The 15,452-nt window shown below is 48.7% G+C and overlaps 2 protein-coding genes across 2 annotated transcripts in view; one reads left to right on the top strand and one right to left on the bottom strand.

Annotated features, from left to right (window-relative positions):
- The window catches only part of LOC129830534 (G-protein coupled receptor 3-like), a 2,399-nt gene extending 1,897 nt beyond the window's left edge, over positions 1-502 (bottom strand). The window contains exon 1 of the mRNA XM_055893098.1: positions 263-502. The gene's annotated coding sequence lies outside the window, so the exon portion shown is untranslated. The remainder of the gene's footprint in view (positions 1-262) is intronic.
- A 5,621-nt stretch (positions 503-6,123) lies between these two features.
- Positions 6,124-12,964, top strand: LOC129830533 (CD164 sialomucin-like 2 protein). Its single transcript, XM_055893097.1, has 6 exons — positions 6,124-6,565; positions 7,068-7,154; positions 7,848-7,925; positions 8,048-8,083; positions 10,779-10,926; positions 12,533-12,964. The coding sequence occupies exons 1-6, from the start codon at positions 6,478-6,480 to the stop codon at positions 12,546-12,548; spliced, it is 453 nt and encodes a 150-aa protein (XP_055749072.1). The 5' UTR covers positions 6,124-6,477; the 3' UTR covers positions 12,549-12,964.
- The last annotated feature ends 2,488 nt before the right edge of the window (positions 12,965-15,452 follow it).

The raw sequence follows: 15,452 nt of genomic DNA, 5'->3' as shown, positions 1-15,452 counted from the left end.
ATCCAATGCTTTTAAATCCATGAGGGGGAGTGAAGGAGTGCACACTCCAGGGAGAAGGGGGAGAAGAATGCAGCCCTTCTCCTGTCTCCTCTCCACTCTTCTCCTATAGTGCAGTGGGGAGTGTTTTGTAACAGATTTCCAGCATCTTGGAACACCATGTCAATATGCTCTGGTTCTGATAAATCATTTGACGTTTACAAAATCTACACACTACATACCACATACAGACAGATAGACAGACAGACACTGCAAAATATCTTACCTTCTATTAATAAAAAATACCTTGATCACAATTCTTCCAAAATCAGCTCTGTTCACAGAGCATTCAGGAGACAGTGATGCCGTGATGCGGTCCTTGTGTCTCGGTGTATCGGTATATCGATGGTCGGTTCTATCTCAGAAAAGGCTTGTCTGACTGTCCCCATCAGAGTAATAACATAGTCTCAGTTTCTCCGGGTCGGTGCGAACACCAGAATGACTGGATGGATCTAATGCGCGCAGGGTTCTTCACTAGGGAAGGTCTGACTGACGTCAGTGACTTCAGCCAATGAGGTGCTAGGAGAGACGGGGGTGTGATGGGGGACTCCTGTAGAGGAATTTCATTCAGAAAAATGCGACAGCTTCCTGCCCCTCCCACTGCGGCTTGCCTCGTGTGCACCTTTCCCGTAAATAATCCCCGGAACACTCCTTCCGACACACACACACGCCACAGTAGAGATTCTGATCAATGTGAATTCATTAGGTTTGGAGAGAGGGCTGACGACTTGAGGAGCTGTCCAAGGTGCTGAAACGCAGCTATGTGCTAGAAATTGCTTTAATCAATTGGTTTGATTGCTTTTATGTGGGTATTAAATAATACAATAAGAACACATTGGAGCTCATACGTGTAGTTTTCTATGCAGAATTGGAAAAGGGGGACAGTTGAAGTGTTTATGTCATTCAATAAGCAAAAGGTGCATGAATAGGATACATAGACCCTTCAGTCCCAAGCTGAGTCACTGGCTACATAGACCCTTCAGTCCCAAGCTGAGTCACTGGCTACATAGACCCTTCAGTCCCAAGCTGAGTCACTGGCTACATAGACCCTTCAGTCCCAAGCTGAGTCACTGGCTACATAGACCCTTCAGTCCCAAGCTGAGTCACTGGCTACATAGACCCTTCAGTCCCAAGGTGAGTCACTGGCTACATAGACCCTTCAGTCCCAAGCTGAGTCACAGGTTACATAGACCCTTCAGTCCCAAGCTGAGTCACTGGATACATAGACCCTTCAGTCCCAAGCTGAGTCACTGGCTACATAGACCCTTCAGTCCCAAGGTGAGTCACTGGCTACATAGACCCTTCAGTCCCAAGCTGAGTCACTGGCTACATAGACCCTTCAGTCCCAAGCTGAGTCACTGGCTACATAGACCCTTCAGTCCCAAGCTGAGTCACTGGCTACATAGGCCCTTCAGTCCCAAGCTGAGTCACAGGATACATAGACCCTTCAGTCCCAAGCTGAGTCACTGGATACATAGACCCTTCAGTCCCAAGCTGAGTCACTGGCTACATAGACCCTTCAGTCCCAAGGTGAGTCACTGGCTACATAGACCCTTCAGTCCCAAGCTGAGTCACTGGATACATAGACCCTTCAGTCCCAAGCTGAGTCACTGGCTACATAGACCCTTCAGTCCCAAGCTGAGTCACTGGCTACATAGACCCTTCAGTCCCAAGGTGAGTCACTGGCTACATAGACCCTTCAGTCCCAAGCTGAGTCACAGGATACATAGACCCTTCAGTCCCAAGCTGAGTCACTGGATACATAGACCCTTCAGTCCCAAGCTGAGTCACTGGCTACATAGACCCTTCAGTCCCAAGGTGAGTCACTGGCTACATAGACCCTTCAGTCCCAAGCTGAGTCACTGGCTACATAGACCCTTCAGTCCCAAGCTGAGTCACTGGCTACATAGACCCTTCAGTCCCAAGCTGAGTCACTGGCTACATAGACCCTTCAGTCCCAAGCTGAGTCACTGGCTACATAGGCCCTTCAGTCCCAAGCTGAGTCACAGGATACATAGACCCTTCAGTCCCAAGCTGAGTCACTGGATACATAGACCCTTCAGTCCCAAGCTGAGTCACTGGCTACATAGACCCTTCAGTCCCAAGGTGAGTCACTGGCTACATAGACCCTTCAGTCCCAAGCTGAGTCACTGGATACATAGACCCTTCAGTCCCAAGCTGAGTCACTGGCTACATAGACCCTTCAGTCCCAAGGTGAGTCACTGGCTACATAGACCCTTCAGTCCCAAGCTGAGTCACAGGATACATAGACCCTTCAGTCCCAAGCTGAGTCACTGGATACATAGACCCTTCAGTCCCAAGCTGAGTCACTGGCTACATAGACCCTTCAGTCCCAAGGTGAGTCACTGGCTACATAGACCCTTCAGTCCCAAGCTGAGTCACTGGCTACATAGACCCTTCAGTCCCAAGCTGAGTCACTGGCTACATAGACCCTTCAGTCCCAAGCTGAGTCACTGGCTACATAGACCCTTCAGTCCCAAGCTGAGTCACTGGCTACATAGGCCTTCAGTAGGTGAGTCACTGGATACATAGACCCTTCAGTCCCAAGCTGAGTCACTGGCTACATAGGCCCTTCAGTCCCAAGCTGAGTCACTGGCTACATAGGCCTTCAGTAGGTGAGTCACAGGATACATAGACCCTTCAGTCCCAAGCTGAGTCACTGGATACATAGACCCTTCAGTCCCAAGCTGAGTCACTGGCTACATAGGCCTTCAGTCCCAAGCTGAGTCACTGGATACATAGACCCTTCAGTCCCAAGCTGAGTCACTGGCTACATAGACCCTTCAGTCCCAAGCTGAGTCACTGGCTACATAGACCCTTCAGTCCCAAGCTGAGTCACAGGATACATAGACCCTTCAGTCCCAAGCTGAGTCACTGGCTACATAGGCCTTCAGTCCCAAGCTGAGTCACTGGCTACATAGACCCTTCAGTCCCAAGCTGAGTCACAGGATACATAGACCCTTCAGTCCCAAGCTGAGTCACTGGCTACATAGACCCTTCAGTCCCAAGGTGAGTCACTGGCTAAGCACCGTTTGTCTTGGATTAATCATGCATTATTATTTTACAAAAAAGTGAGTTGGCTAGCCAATATATATATATATATAGTCATACAATGTCCAGGGTTTTTGAAAGATATAAAATCAGTCATGTATAATGTATAATATTTATTATTATTATTAGAATAATAGGGTTATTATCTATTTTGAATCATGATCAGCTGATTGGTTAAGGGTGTAGGATATCAGATGATAGATTTTTGATCGGTTAAGGATGTAGGATATCAGATGATAGATTATTGATCGACACATTGGTGAAACCCGGTCCTGGATGATATACAGTGCCTTCGGAAAGTATTCAGACCCCTTGACTTTTTTCCACATTTTGTTAAGTTACAGCCTTATTCTAAAATTGATTAAATTACTTTTTTCCCCTGATCAATCTACACTCAATACCCCATAATGACAAATTTTAGCTAATGTATAATTAAAAAAAACTGAAATAGTATTCAAACCCTTTACTCAGTGCTATTGTTGAAGCATCTTTGGCAGCGATGTCATGTAATTGTCATATTTCATTTTTTTTCCCGCAAAAATGTCTATCAACCTGTTTTTGCTTTGTCATTATGGGGTATTGTGTGTAGATTGATGAGGATTATTATATTTTCATCCATTTTAGAATAAGGCTGTAATGTAACACAATGTGTAAAAAGTCAAAGGGGTCTGAATAGTTTCCGAAGGCACCGTATCTAGTAGAGAGGATTCTCTGTTTCCACGGGGATTAAAAAACAGCTTGCGCGGGCTGCAGTGGTTTGCTGCAATGTATCTCCGTGGTTACGCACAGGCCACGGCACTACGCATAGAGGGGGACCTTCGTCCTGTTGTTGCCACAGAACCATATAAGGAAACTGACTTCCGGTTCTCTTTGGGAGAGAAAAGATCGATACCTCACAAAGCATTATGTCATTTACACATGACCGGGAACAACTGTTAGAGGGAGAAGAAGGAGAGAGAGAGAGAGCATTAGTTAAAGTTGGGAAACGCTGCCTCATTCATCTCCCTCTTTGTTTTTATTTATTCATTTGGACAAAACAATAATTGGACGAAGTGTTGAATCACAGTAGACCTAACCCGCTGAGCTAAAGCCAAGGCAACAACTAGGGGAGCTAACACAAGTATTCAGGTTTCGGGCAAGATTAACCTACACATCCAGTGAATGTGGTTCTCTGAACTACCCCTGTTACACTACCCCTGTTACACCTGATGGGCTTGTAGACAGAAGAAGACTGAATCACCCCTGTTACACTACTCCTGGTACACTACCCCTGTTACAGCTGATGGGCTTGTAGACAGAAGAAGACTGAACTACCCCTGTTACAATACCCCTGGTACACTACCCATGTTACACTACCCCTGTTACACCTGATGAGCTTGTAGACAGAAGAAGACTGAATCACCCCTGTTACACTACCCCTGGTACACTACCCATGTTACACTACCCCTGTTACACCTGATGAGCTTGTAGACAGAAGAAGACTGAACTACCCCTGTTACACTACCCCTGTTACACCTGATGGGCTTGTAGACAGAAGAAGACTGAATCACCCCTGTTACACTACCCCTGTTACACTACCCCTGTTACACCTGATGGGCTTGTTGACAGAAGAAGATAACTGTTGTTTTATACTGTATTTACCAGTAAGATACTGTAGAGAAGAGACGTATCTATTCATTACCGGCTGGCTGCCCTCAGGTGGCGTTTATGAGCTGTTAACGGGAAGCTCAAGAGACGTATCTATTCATTACCGGCTGGCTGCCCTCAGGTGGCGTTTATGAGCTGTTAACGGGAAGCTCAAGAGACGTATCTATTCATTACCGGCTGGCTGCCCTCAGGTGGCGTTTATGAGCTGGTAACGGGAAGCTCAAGAGACGTATCTATTCATTACCGGCTGGCTGCCCTCAGGTGGCGTTTATGAGCTGTTAACGGGAAGCTCAAGAGACGTATCTATTCATTACCGGCTGGCTGCCCTCAGGTGGCGTTTATGAGCTGGTAACGGGAAGCTCAAGAGACGTATCTATTCATTACCGGCTGGCTGCCCTCAGGTGGCGTTTATGAGCTGGTAACGGGAAGCTCAAGAGACGTATCTATTCATTACCGGCTGGCTGCCCTCAGGTGGCGTTTATGAGCTGGTAACGGGAAGCTCAAGAGACGTATCTATTCATTACCGGCTGGCTGCCCTCAGGTGGCGTTTATGAGCTGGTAACGGGAAGCTCAAGCTCGTGGTGCCGTGACTGCGGATTTTCCTCGGTTATCTAACACACACACACACACACACACACACACACACACACACACACACACACACACACACACACTGCCCTTCCTCTCAACACATACACACACACACTGTCCTTCCCCCGAAGACACACACACACACTTTGACGCTGCAGCACAAATCCATGTGTGGTTTGTGTGAGAGGAGGGCGATGATGTAGAGCAGAAGCAGAGAGGAGGAGAGCAGGCTGGGTAGTGTAGGGTGTGTATGTAGTAGAGAGGGTTTTATGAGGTGACGGTGACGTAAAGCGGTATTCATTGCTATGTGCGTATGTGTCAATCAGTATGTTCATTATACAGTTAGAAAAAGTTATGCAAAGACAGGAATTTACAGCACATACAATTTACAGCACATCTACAAATAAATATGCATTTGACAAAACATACTGTAGGTGTGTCCTGGTCTGTCTGTTCAGTATCTGTAGTATCTGTGTCGTGAATGTTAATCAACGTGTGTGTGTGTGTGTTTGTGCGTGTGTGTGTGTGTGTGTGTGTGTGTTTGTGCGTGCACATGCCTGTGTGTGTGTGCATGCGTATGTGTGTTTGTTTGTGTACCTTTGTGCATGCTTGAATGCATGTTTAAGTGTGTGCATGTGTGTGTGTGTGTGTGTGTCAGAGTGCCAGTGCTCTGAGGTAAACAGGTGTCACTGTCTCAGTGGTGTGTGTTTCAAGTTGGGGGCAAAGCGGATGGCGGTTGCTAGGTAACCAGGTAGAATAGGGCTTGAATCACACCGGTGTCTCTCCCTGTTCCAAATGCAGGCAACTCTTTTCTCCGACCTCATCTACTCTTCCCTAAAGCTAGACACCCATCTCTTATTTTTTGGTGGAGTTTGAGGCCTCTGCGAGGAGAAGCAATATACAACCAACTGAAAAGTACTGCATCTCACATTTGGAACCTTTTGGAACTGTCTAGAACCTTCCAGAACCTTTTAGAACGTTAGAATTGTCTGATCCCTGTTGACGTCTACTAGGAGCCACCTGAGGAACTGAAGCAACTTTTTCGCTTTTCTCTGACTAGTCTGTGGTCTCTACTGGTCTGTACTAGTCTGAACTGGTTTTTGTGGTTTGTACTGGTCTGTAGTGGTCAAGATGCGACCGTTAGAGCTAAAGGCCCTCTGTGCAGCGTTGCTGATCTTTGCAGTGGTGAGCGCCACTTCCTGTCAGTCGGACTCTTCAGGTAGGCGTGCGAATATGTTTGTGGTCTGTCACCCTATGGACTTTCTGACACTCAACTTGGACCCCTCTCTTCTTTTTGGCCACACTTCCTTTTATAGTTGTGTTTCCTCCTTTTCTTGACTCCTTCCCTTGCCTCCTTCCCTTGCCTCCTCATTCATCTGAAATGACATTAAATGTGTAAGAAAATGTAAAATTGGTAGTTTAGTCGACAATGCTTATACCTGAGGGACTGTAGCCCCAAAAATATCTAGAGATTAGCTCAGTGGTCTAACATATTTGTTCTACATTTTGATTTGGCTTTTATCTGTGTCCCATCTAATATTGGTTGTGTTTGTTGGATGATTACAAAAAATTGGGCCTAAAGGTTTTTTGTGACAAAAGTTCAAGTAATCTTCAATGATGCTCCTGGGCATGATGTTTGATCTTGAAAGCAGAGGTCATCCCTGAGAGGGTGTGTGTTAGACTACCGTGGCTGATTGATTGGCAATTGTCTCCTCCAATAGACTGCTCCCAGGCTGAGTCATGTGACCTGTGTGTTGGAGACTCCACCCTCAACTTGACTGGCTGTGTCTGGAGTGTCTGCGTGAACGGTGAGAAATAACAGATGAAATAAGCACAAGAGGAAGTCTTAGCTTCTATTCTAAGGGTTTTAGTGAAAATAACAGTGAAAATAACAGTGAAAAGGGGGACAGACAGACAAAATATCTTCTAAAAAGGTATGGCAGATTTAGAAGAGTTATATCTGTTAGTATTTTCTCCCTCACTCTTTCACACTGCTTCAAGATGAGGAGTGCTCTCACGGGGCTCACAAAGGACAAACACACACACACACACACACACACACACACACACACACACACACACACACACACACACACACACACACACACACACACACACACACACACACACACACACACATACACACACACATAATATAAATTGGATCCCTAGCTGCAGGTAAGAAAATCCTCAAGGTCTTTACCAGATGATTCAATTATTCAGTGTGTCAGGATCGGACCAACACACACACACACACACATACACACACACACACACACACACACACACACACACACACACACACACACACACACACACACACACACACACACACACACACACACACACACACACACACACACACACACAGGCACACAGGCACACAGGCACACAGGCACACAGGCACACAGACACACAGACACACAGACACACAGACAGACAGACAGACAGACAGACTCACTCACTCACTCACTCACTAACACCCTCACTCTCTCTCATAGGCAATGATACTGGGTGTGTGTCCGATCAGGATGATTCTCAGAACTGTAATGTGACAAGTGACCCAGACATGTGTACAGGTGAGTAACACACACACACACACACACACGCACACACACACACACACACACACTTTCCAGAACATAGAGAATGTAATCTAACTGTTTGCTGGATTACACTAACATTCTTTACGTGTTTTCAGTCATAGAGATCGAGGCAGAAGGTAAAGGGGATTCAGGTGAGTTCAACCTCAACATCCATCCATCCATCCATCCATCCATCCATTATAGATCTTTCTATTATTACGAATATCCCCCACTCGCTCACTTTCTCTTTCTCTTGTCCCCCCTCTCCCTCTCTCTTCCACCCTCTCACCATATCTCTCCCTAATTCTCTCACCATATCTCTCCCTCTCTCTTCCACCCTCTCACCATATCTCTCCCTCTCTCTTCCACCCTCTCACCATATCTCTCCCTCTCTCTTCAACCCTCTCACCATATCTCTCCCTCTCTCTTCAACCCTCTCACCATATCTCTCCCTCTCTCTTCCACCCTCTCACCATATCTCTCCCTCTCTCTTCAACCCTCTCACCATATCTCTCCCTCTCTCTTCCACCCTCTCTCCCTCTCTCTTCCACCCTCTCACCATATCTCTCCCTCTCTCTTCCACCCTCTCACCATATCTCTCCCTCTCTCTTCCACCCTCTCACCATATCTCTCCCTCTCTCTTCCACCCTCTCACCATATCTCTCCCTCTCTCTTCCACCCTCTCACCATATCTCTCCCTCTCTCTTCCACCCTCTCACCATATCTCTCCCTCTCTCTTCCACCCTCTCTCCCTCTCTCTTCCACCCTCTCACCATATCTCTCCCTCTCTCTTCCACCCTCTCACCATATCTCTCCCTCTCTCTTCAACCCTCTCACCATATCTCTCCCTCTCTCTTCAACCCTCTCACCATATCTCTCCCTCTCTCTTCCACCCTCTCACCATATCTCTCCCTCTCTCTTCCACCCTCTCACCATATCTCTCCCTCTCTCTTCCACCCTCTCACCATCTCTCCCTCTCTTTCCCCCTATCACCATTTCTCCCTCTCTCTCTCTCTCTCTTCCACCCTCTCACCATATCTCTCCCTCTCTCTTTCACCCTCTCACCATATCTCTCCCTCTCTCTCTCTCTTCCACCCTCTCACCATATCTCTCCCTCTCTCTCTCTCTTCCACCCTCTCACCATATCTCTCCCTCTCTCTTCCACCCTTTCACCATATCTCTCCCTAATTCTCTCACCATATCTCTCCCTCTCTCTTCCACCCTCTCACCATATCTCTCCCTCTCTCTTCCACCCTCTCACCATATCTCTCCCTCTCTCTTCCACCCTCTCACCATATCTCTCCCTCTCCCTCTCTCTTCCACCCTCTCACCATATCTCTCCCTCTCTCTCTCTTCCACCCTCTCACCATATCTCTCCCTCTCTCTCCCTCTCTCTTCCACCCTCTCACCATATCTCTCCCTCTCTCTCCCTCTCTCTTCCACCCTCTCACCATATCTCTCCCTCTCTCTTCAACCCTCTCACCATATCTCTCCCTCTCTCTTCCACCCTCTCACCATATCTCTCCCTCTCTCTTCCACCCTCTCACCATATCTCTCCCTCTCTCTTCCACCCTCTCACCATATCTCCCTCTCCCTCTCTCTTCCACCCTCTCACCATATCTCTCCCTCTCTCTTCCACCCTCTCACCATATCTCTCCCTCTCCCTCTCTCTTCCAACCTCTCACCATATCTCTCCCTCTCTCTCTCACCATATCTCTCCCTCTCTCTTCCACCCTCTCACCATCTCTCCCTCTCTCTTCCACCCTCTCACCATAACTCTACCTCTCTCTCTCTTGCTCCGGTCGCACCATATCGCTCCCTTTCTCTCTCAACCCTCTCACCATCTCTCCCTCTCACCATATCTCTCCCTCTCTCTTCCACCCTCTCACCATATCTCTCCCTCTCTCTCTCTCTTCCACCCTCTCACCATATCCCTCCCTCTCCCTCTCTCTTCCACCCTCTCACAATATCTCTCCCTCTCTCTCTCTCTTCCACCCTCTCACCATATCTCTCCCTCTCCCTCTCTCTTCCACCCTCTCACCATATCTCTCCCTCTCTCTCTCTTCCACCCTCTCACCATATCTCTCCCTCTCTCTCTCTCTCTCTTCCACCCTCTCACCATATCTCTCCCTCTCTCTCTCTCTTCCCCCCTCTCACCATATCTCTCCCTCTCTCTCTCTCTCTCTTCCACCCTCTCACCATATCTCTCCCTCTCTCTCTCTCTTCCACCCTCTCACCATATCTCTCCCTCTCTCTCTTTCCCCCTATCACCATATCTCTCCCTCTCTCTTCCACCCTCTCACCATATCTCTCCCTCTCTCTTCCACCCTCTCACCATATCTCTCCCTCTCCCTCTCCCTAAAAAAATAAATAAATAAATAAATAAATAAATAAATAAAATAAAAAAATAAAATAAAAAAAATAAAATAATAATAATAATAAATCTCTCCCTCTCTCTTCCACCCTCTCACCATATCTCTCCCTCTCTCTCTCTCTCTTTCCCCCTATCACCATATCACTCCCTCTCTTTTCCACCCTCTCACCATATCTCTCCCTCTCTCTCTCTCTTCCACCCTCTCACCATATCTCTCCCTCTCTTTTCCCCCTATCACCATATCTCCCTCTCTCTCTCTCTTCCACCCTCTCACCATATCTCTCCCTCTCTCTTCCACCCTCTCACCATATCTCTCCCTCTCTCTCTCTCTTCCACCCTCTCACCATATCTCTCCCTCTCTCTCTCTCGCTCTCTTTCTCTCTCCCCCTCACCATATCTCTCCTTCCCTTCTCTCTCTCCCCCCTTTCACCATATCTCTCTCTCCCCATACCTCTCCATCTCCCCTGTGTCAGATGGGTCTCCTGCAGAGCCGTCAGAGTTCTCTCAGGCCAGCTTTGACCTGTCCAGTTTCATTGGAGGCATCATCCTGGTGTTGTGTGTCCAGGCCGGGGGCTTCTTCACCATGCGCTTCCTCAAGAAAGATGCCACCTACGACCCTATGTGAGAGAGGGGGGAGGGGTGTGCATGTGAGAGAGGAGGGAGGGGTGTGCATGTGAGAGAGGAGGGAGGGGTGTGCATGTGAGAGAGGAGGGAGGGGTGTGCATGTGAGAGAGGGGGGAGGGGTGTGCATGTGAGAGAGGAGGGAGGGGTGTGCATGTGAGAGAGGGGGAGGGGTGTGCATGTGAAAGAGGGGGGGGGGGGTGCATGTGAGAGAGGAGGGAGAGGTGTGCATGTGAGAGAGGGGGGAGGTGTGTGCATGTGAGAGAGGAGGGAGGGGTGTGCATGTGAGAGAGGGGTGAGGGGTGTGCATGTGAGAGAGGGGGAGGGGTATGCATGTGAGAGAGGGGGAGGAGTGTGTATGTGAGTGAGAGAGGGAGAGAGAGAGAGAGAGAGAGAGAGAGAGAGAGGGGGGGAATATGTGTGTCTGTGTGTGTGTGTGTGTGTGTGTGTGTGTGTGTGTGTGTGTGTGTGTGTGTGTGTGTGTGTGTGTGTGTGTGTGTGTGTGTGTGTGTGTGTGTGTGTGTGTGTGTGTGTGTGTGTGTGTGTGTGTGTGTGTGTGTGTTTTCTCCACAGTGAGTGGGCTGTCTAGTGGGCTGAACTTTAATGTCTCTCAATTCAATTTAAGGGCTTTATTGGCATGGGAAACATATGTTAACATTGCCAAAGCAAGTGAAATAGATATTAAACAAAAGTGAAATAAACAATACAGAATGGACAGTTAACATTACCCTCACAAAAGTTCCAAAAGAATAAAGACATTTCAAATGTAATTGTATGTCTATATACAGTGATGTAATGATGGGCAAATAGTTGAAGTACAAAAGGGAAAATAAATAGACATAAATATGGGTTGTATTTCCTATGGTGTTTGTTCTTCACTGGTTGCCCTTTTCTTGTGGCATCAAGTACCAAATCTTGCTGCTGTGATGGCACACTGTGGTATTGTACCCAATTTATCAAAAGTGAATTTGTTTTCAAATTCTTTGTGGATCTGTGTGATCTGAGGGAAATATGTGTCTCTAATATGGTCATACATTGGGCAGGAGGTTAGGAAGTGCAGTTCAGTTTCCACCTTATTTTGTGGGCAGTGTGCACATAGCCTGTCTTCTCTTGAGAGCCAGGTCTGCCTACGGTGGCCTTTCTCAATAGCAAGGTTCAGCAAGGGTCAGTTACAGTGGTCAGGTATTCTGCCACTGTGTACTCTCTGTACAGGGCCAAATAGCATTCTAGTTTGCTATGTTAATTCTTTCCAATGTGTCAAGTAATTATCTTTTTGTTTTCTCATGATTTGGTTGGGTCTAATTGTGTTGCTGTCATGGGGCTCCGTGGGGTCTGTTTGTGTTTGTGAACAGAGCCCCAGGACCAGCTTGCTTAGGGGACTCTTCTCCAGGTTCATCTCTCTGTAGGTGATGGCTTTGTTATGGAAGGTTTGGGAATCGCTTCCCTTTAAGTGGTTGTAGAATATAACGTCTCTTTTTTGGATTTTGATAATTACAGCGTATCGGCCTAATTCTGCTAATTCTCTCTCTCTCTCTCTCTCTCTCTCTCTCTCTCTCTCTCTCTCTCTCTCTCTCTCTCTCACTCACTCTCACACACTCCTCCACAGAGAGCAGCCAGCCTAGAGGAGAGAGAGAAGAGGAGGACAGTAAAAGATGAAAGAGGGAGGGAGCTGTTACTCACCATGCTGTCACGATGCTTTGTATGACGTCATGTACCATACTCCAGTGTCTGTGTGTGTGCGTGTGTTGTACTTGTGTGTGTGTGTTCTCTTTGTCCTGTCAGGTGGCCTTTCCCTGATGCCTGTGTGTTTATTTCTATTTTCCTTGTCTGATTTGTTTCGTCTGGATCTAATATGTGTGCAATATTTACATTGGGGTTCAGGTTCCATGTGTAATGAATGTGTAATGATTTGAATCGTGTTTAAACATGTTCATTAGTTAGTTTTGTTGAACTGGTTTGGTTTGAGCTGCATTCAGGAGGGAGGGGTCTGGGATCTGTTCTGTGTTGTTTGTGAAAATAAACACAATACAAAAAAATATGTATTTACGTTAGTGTGAGTGTGTATATGAGAGCGAGAGAGAGAAAGAGAGAGAGGGCTAGCAGAACTGGGGCTAGGATAGCTGGGGTTAGTAGAGCTGGGGTTAGTCAAGCTGGGGCTCGGAGAGCTGGGGCTAATAGAAGTGGGGCTAGTAAATCCTGGGCTAGTAGAGCTGGGCTGGGGCTTGTAGAGCTGGGGATAGCAGAGCTGGGGCTAGTAGAGCTGGGGCTAGTAGAGCAGGGACTAGTAGAGTTGGGGCTAGTAGAGTTGGGACTAGTAGAGTTGGGGCTAGTAGAGTTGGGGCTAGTAGACCTGGGGCTAGTAGAGCAGGGGCTAGTAGAGCTGGGGTTAGTAGAGCTGGGGCTAGTAGAGTTGGGACTAGTAGAGTTGGGGCTAGTAGAGCTGGGGCTAGTAGAGTTGGGACTAGTATTGCTGGGGTTAGTAGAGCTGGGGTTAGGATAGCTGGGGTTAGTATTGCTGGGGTTAGTAGAGCTGGGGTTAGTCAAGCTGGGGCTCGGAGAGCTGGGGCTAGTAGAGTTGGGGCTAGTAAATCCGGGGCTAGTCGAGCTGGGCTGGGGCTTGTAGAGCTGGGGATAGCAGAGCTGGGGCTGGGACTAGTAGAGTTGGGGCTAGCAGAGCTGAGGCTAGTAGAGCTGGGGCTAGTAGAGTTGGGGCTAGTAGAGCTGGGGCTAGTAGAGTTGGGACTAGTAGAGCTGGGGCTAGTAGAGCTGGGGCTAGTAGAGTTGGGACTAGTAGAGTTGGGACTAGTAGAGCTGGGGCTAGTAGAGCTGGGGCTAGTAGAGCTGGGGCTAGTAGAGCTGGGGCTGGGACTAGTAGAGCAGGGGCTAGTAGACCTGGGGCTAGTAGAGGTGGACTGGGGCTTGTAGAGCAGGGGGTAGCAGAGCTGGGGCTGGGACTAGTAGAGCAGGGGCTAGTAGACCTGGGGCTAGTAGAGTTGGGGCTAGTAGAGCTGGGGCTAGTAGAGTTGGGGCTAGTAGAGCAGGGGCTTGTAGAGCAGGGGCTAGTAAAGCAGGCGGCTAGTAGAGCAGGGGCTAGTAGAGCAGGGGCTAGTAGAGCTTGGGCTAGTAGAGTTAGGGCTAGTAGAGCAGGGCCTAGTAGAGTTGGGACTAGTAGAGTTGGGGCTAGTAGAGTTGGGGCTAGTAGAGCTGGGACTTGTAGAGCAGGGGTAGCAGAGCTGGGGCTGGGACTAGTAGAGCAGGGGCTAGTAGACCTGGGGCTAGTAGAGTTGGGGCTAGTAGAGCTGGGGCTAGTAGAGTTGGGGCTAGTAGAGCAGGGGCTTGTAGAGCAGGGGCTAGTAGAGCAGGCGGCTAGTAGAGCAGGGGCTAGTAGAGTTGGGGCTAGTAGAGCTGGGACTAGTAGAGTTGGGGCTAGTAGAACTGGGACTAGTAGAGCTGGGGCTAGTAGAGCTGGGGTTAGTAAAGTTGGGGCTAGTAGAGCAGGGCCTAGTAGAGTTGGGACTAGTAGAGTTGGGGCTAGTAGAGTTGGGACTAGTAGAGTTGGGGCTAGTAGAGCTGGGGCTAGTAGAGCTGGGGTTAGTCAAGCTGGGGCTCGGAGAGCTGGGGCTAGTAGAGCAGGGCCTAGTAGAGTTGGGGCTAGTAGAGCAGGGCCTAGTAGAGTTGGGGCTAGTAGAGCTGGGGCTAGTAGAGCAGGGGCTAGTAGAGCTTTGACTAGTAGAGCTGGGGCTAGTAGAGCTGGGGCTAGTAGAGCTAGGGCTTGGACTAGTAGAGCAGGGGCTAGTAGACCTGTGGCTAGTAGAGGTGGACTGGGGCTTGTAGAGCAGGGGGTAGCAGAGCTGGGGCTGGGACTAGTAGAGCAGGGGCTAGTAGACCTGGGGCTAGTAGAGTTGGGGCTAGTAGAGCTGGGGCTAGTAGAGTTGGGGCTAGTAGAGCAGGGGCTTGTAGAGCAGGGACTAGTAGAGCAGGCGGCTAGTAGAGCAGGGGCTAGTAGAGCAGGGGCTAGTAGAGCTTGGGCTAGTAGAGTTGGGGCTAGTAGAGCAGGGCCTAGTAGAGTTGGGACTAGTAGAGTTGGGGCTAGTAGAGTTGGGGCTAGTAGAGCTGGGACTTGTAGAGCAGGGGGTAGCAGAGCTGGGGCTGGGACTAGTAGAGCAGGGGCTAGTAGACCTGGGGCTAGTAGAGTTGGGGCTAGTAGAGCTGGGGCTTGTGGAGCAGGCGGCTAGTAGAGCAGGGGCTAGTAGAGTTGGGGCTAGTAGAGCTGGGACTAGTAGAGTTGGGGCTAGTAGAGCTGGCACTAGTAGAGCTGGGGTTAGTAGAGTTCGGGCTAGTAGAGCAGGGCCTAGTAGAGTTGGGACTAGTAGAGTTGGGGCTAGTAGAGTTGGGACTAGTAGAGTTGGGGCTAGTAGAGCTGGGGCTAATAGAGCTGGGGTTAGTCAAGCTGGGGCTCGGAGAGCTGGGGCTAGTAGAGCAGGGCCTAGTAGAGTTGGGGCTAGTAGAGCAGGGCCTAGTAGAGT

Source organism: Salvelinus fontinalis, chromosome 32, assembly GCF_029448725.1.
Source record: "Salvelinus fontinalis isolate EN_2023a chromosome 32, ASM2944872v1, whole genome shotgun sequence".
Taxonomy (NCBI): Eukaryota; Metazoa; Chordata; class Actinopteri; order Salmoniformes; family Salmonidae; genus Salvelinus; species Salvelinus fontinalis.
Note: the sequence above shows the minus strand (reverse complement) of the source record. Positions and strands in the feature narration are given on the sequence as shown.

What these genes read in the sequence shown, in the direction of transcription:
- LOC129830533 (XM_055893097.1), top strand. Translation starts at nt 6,478, where the DNA reads ATGCGACCGTTAGAGCTAAAGGCCCTCTGTGCAGCGTTGCTGATCTTT. An exon ending in CTGTCAGTCGGACTCTTCAG is followed by an intron (nt 6,566 to 7,067) that starts GTAGGCGTGCGA and finishes CTCCTCCAATAG; the next exon opens with ACTGCTCCCAGGCTGAGTCA. An exon ending in AGAAGGTAAAGGGGATTCAG is followed by an intron (nt 8,084 to 10,778) that starts GTGAGTTCAACC and finishes CCCCTGTGTCAG; the next exon opens with ATGGGTCTCCTGCAGAGCCG.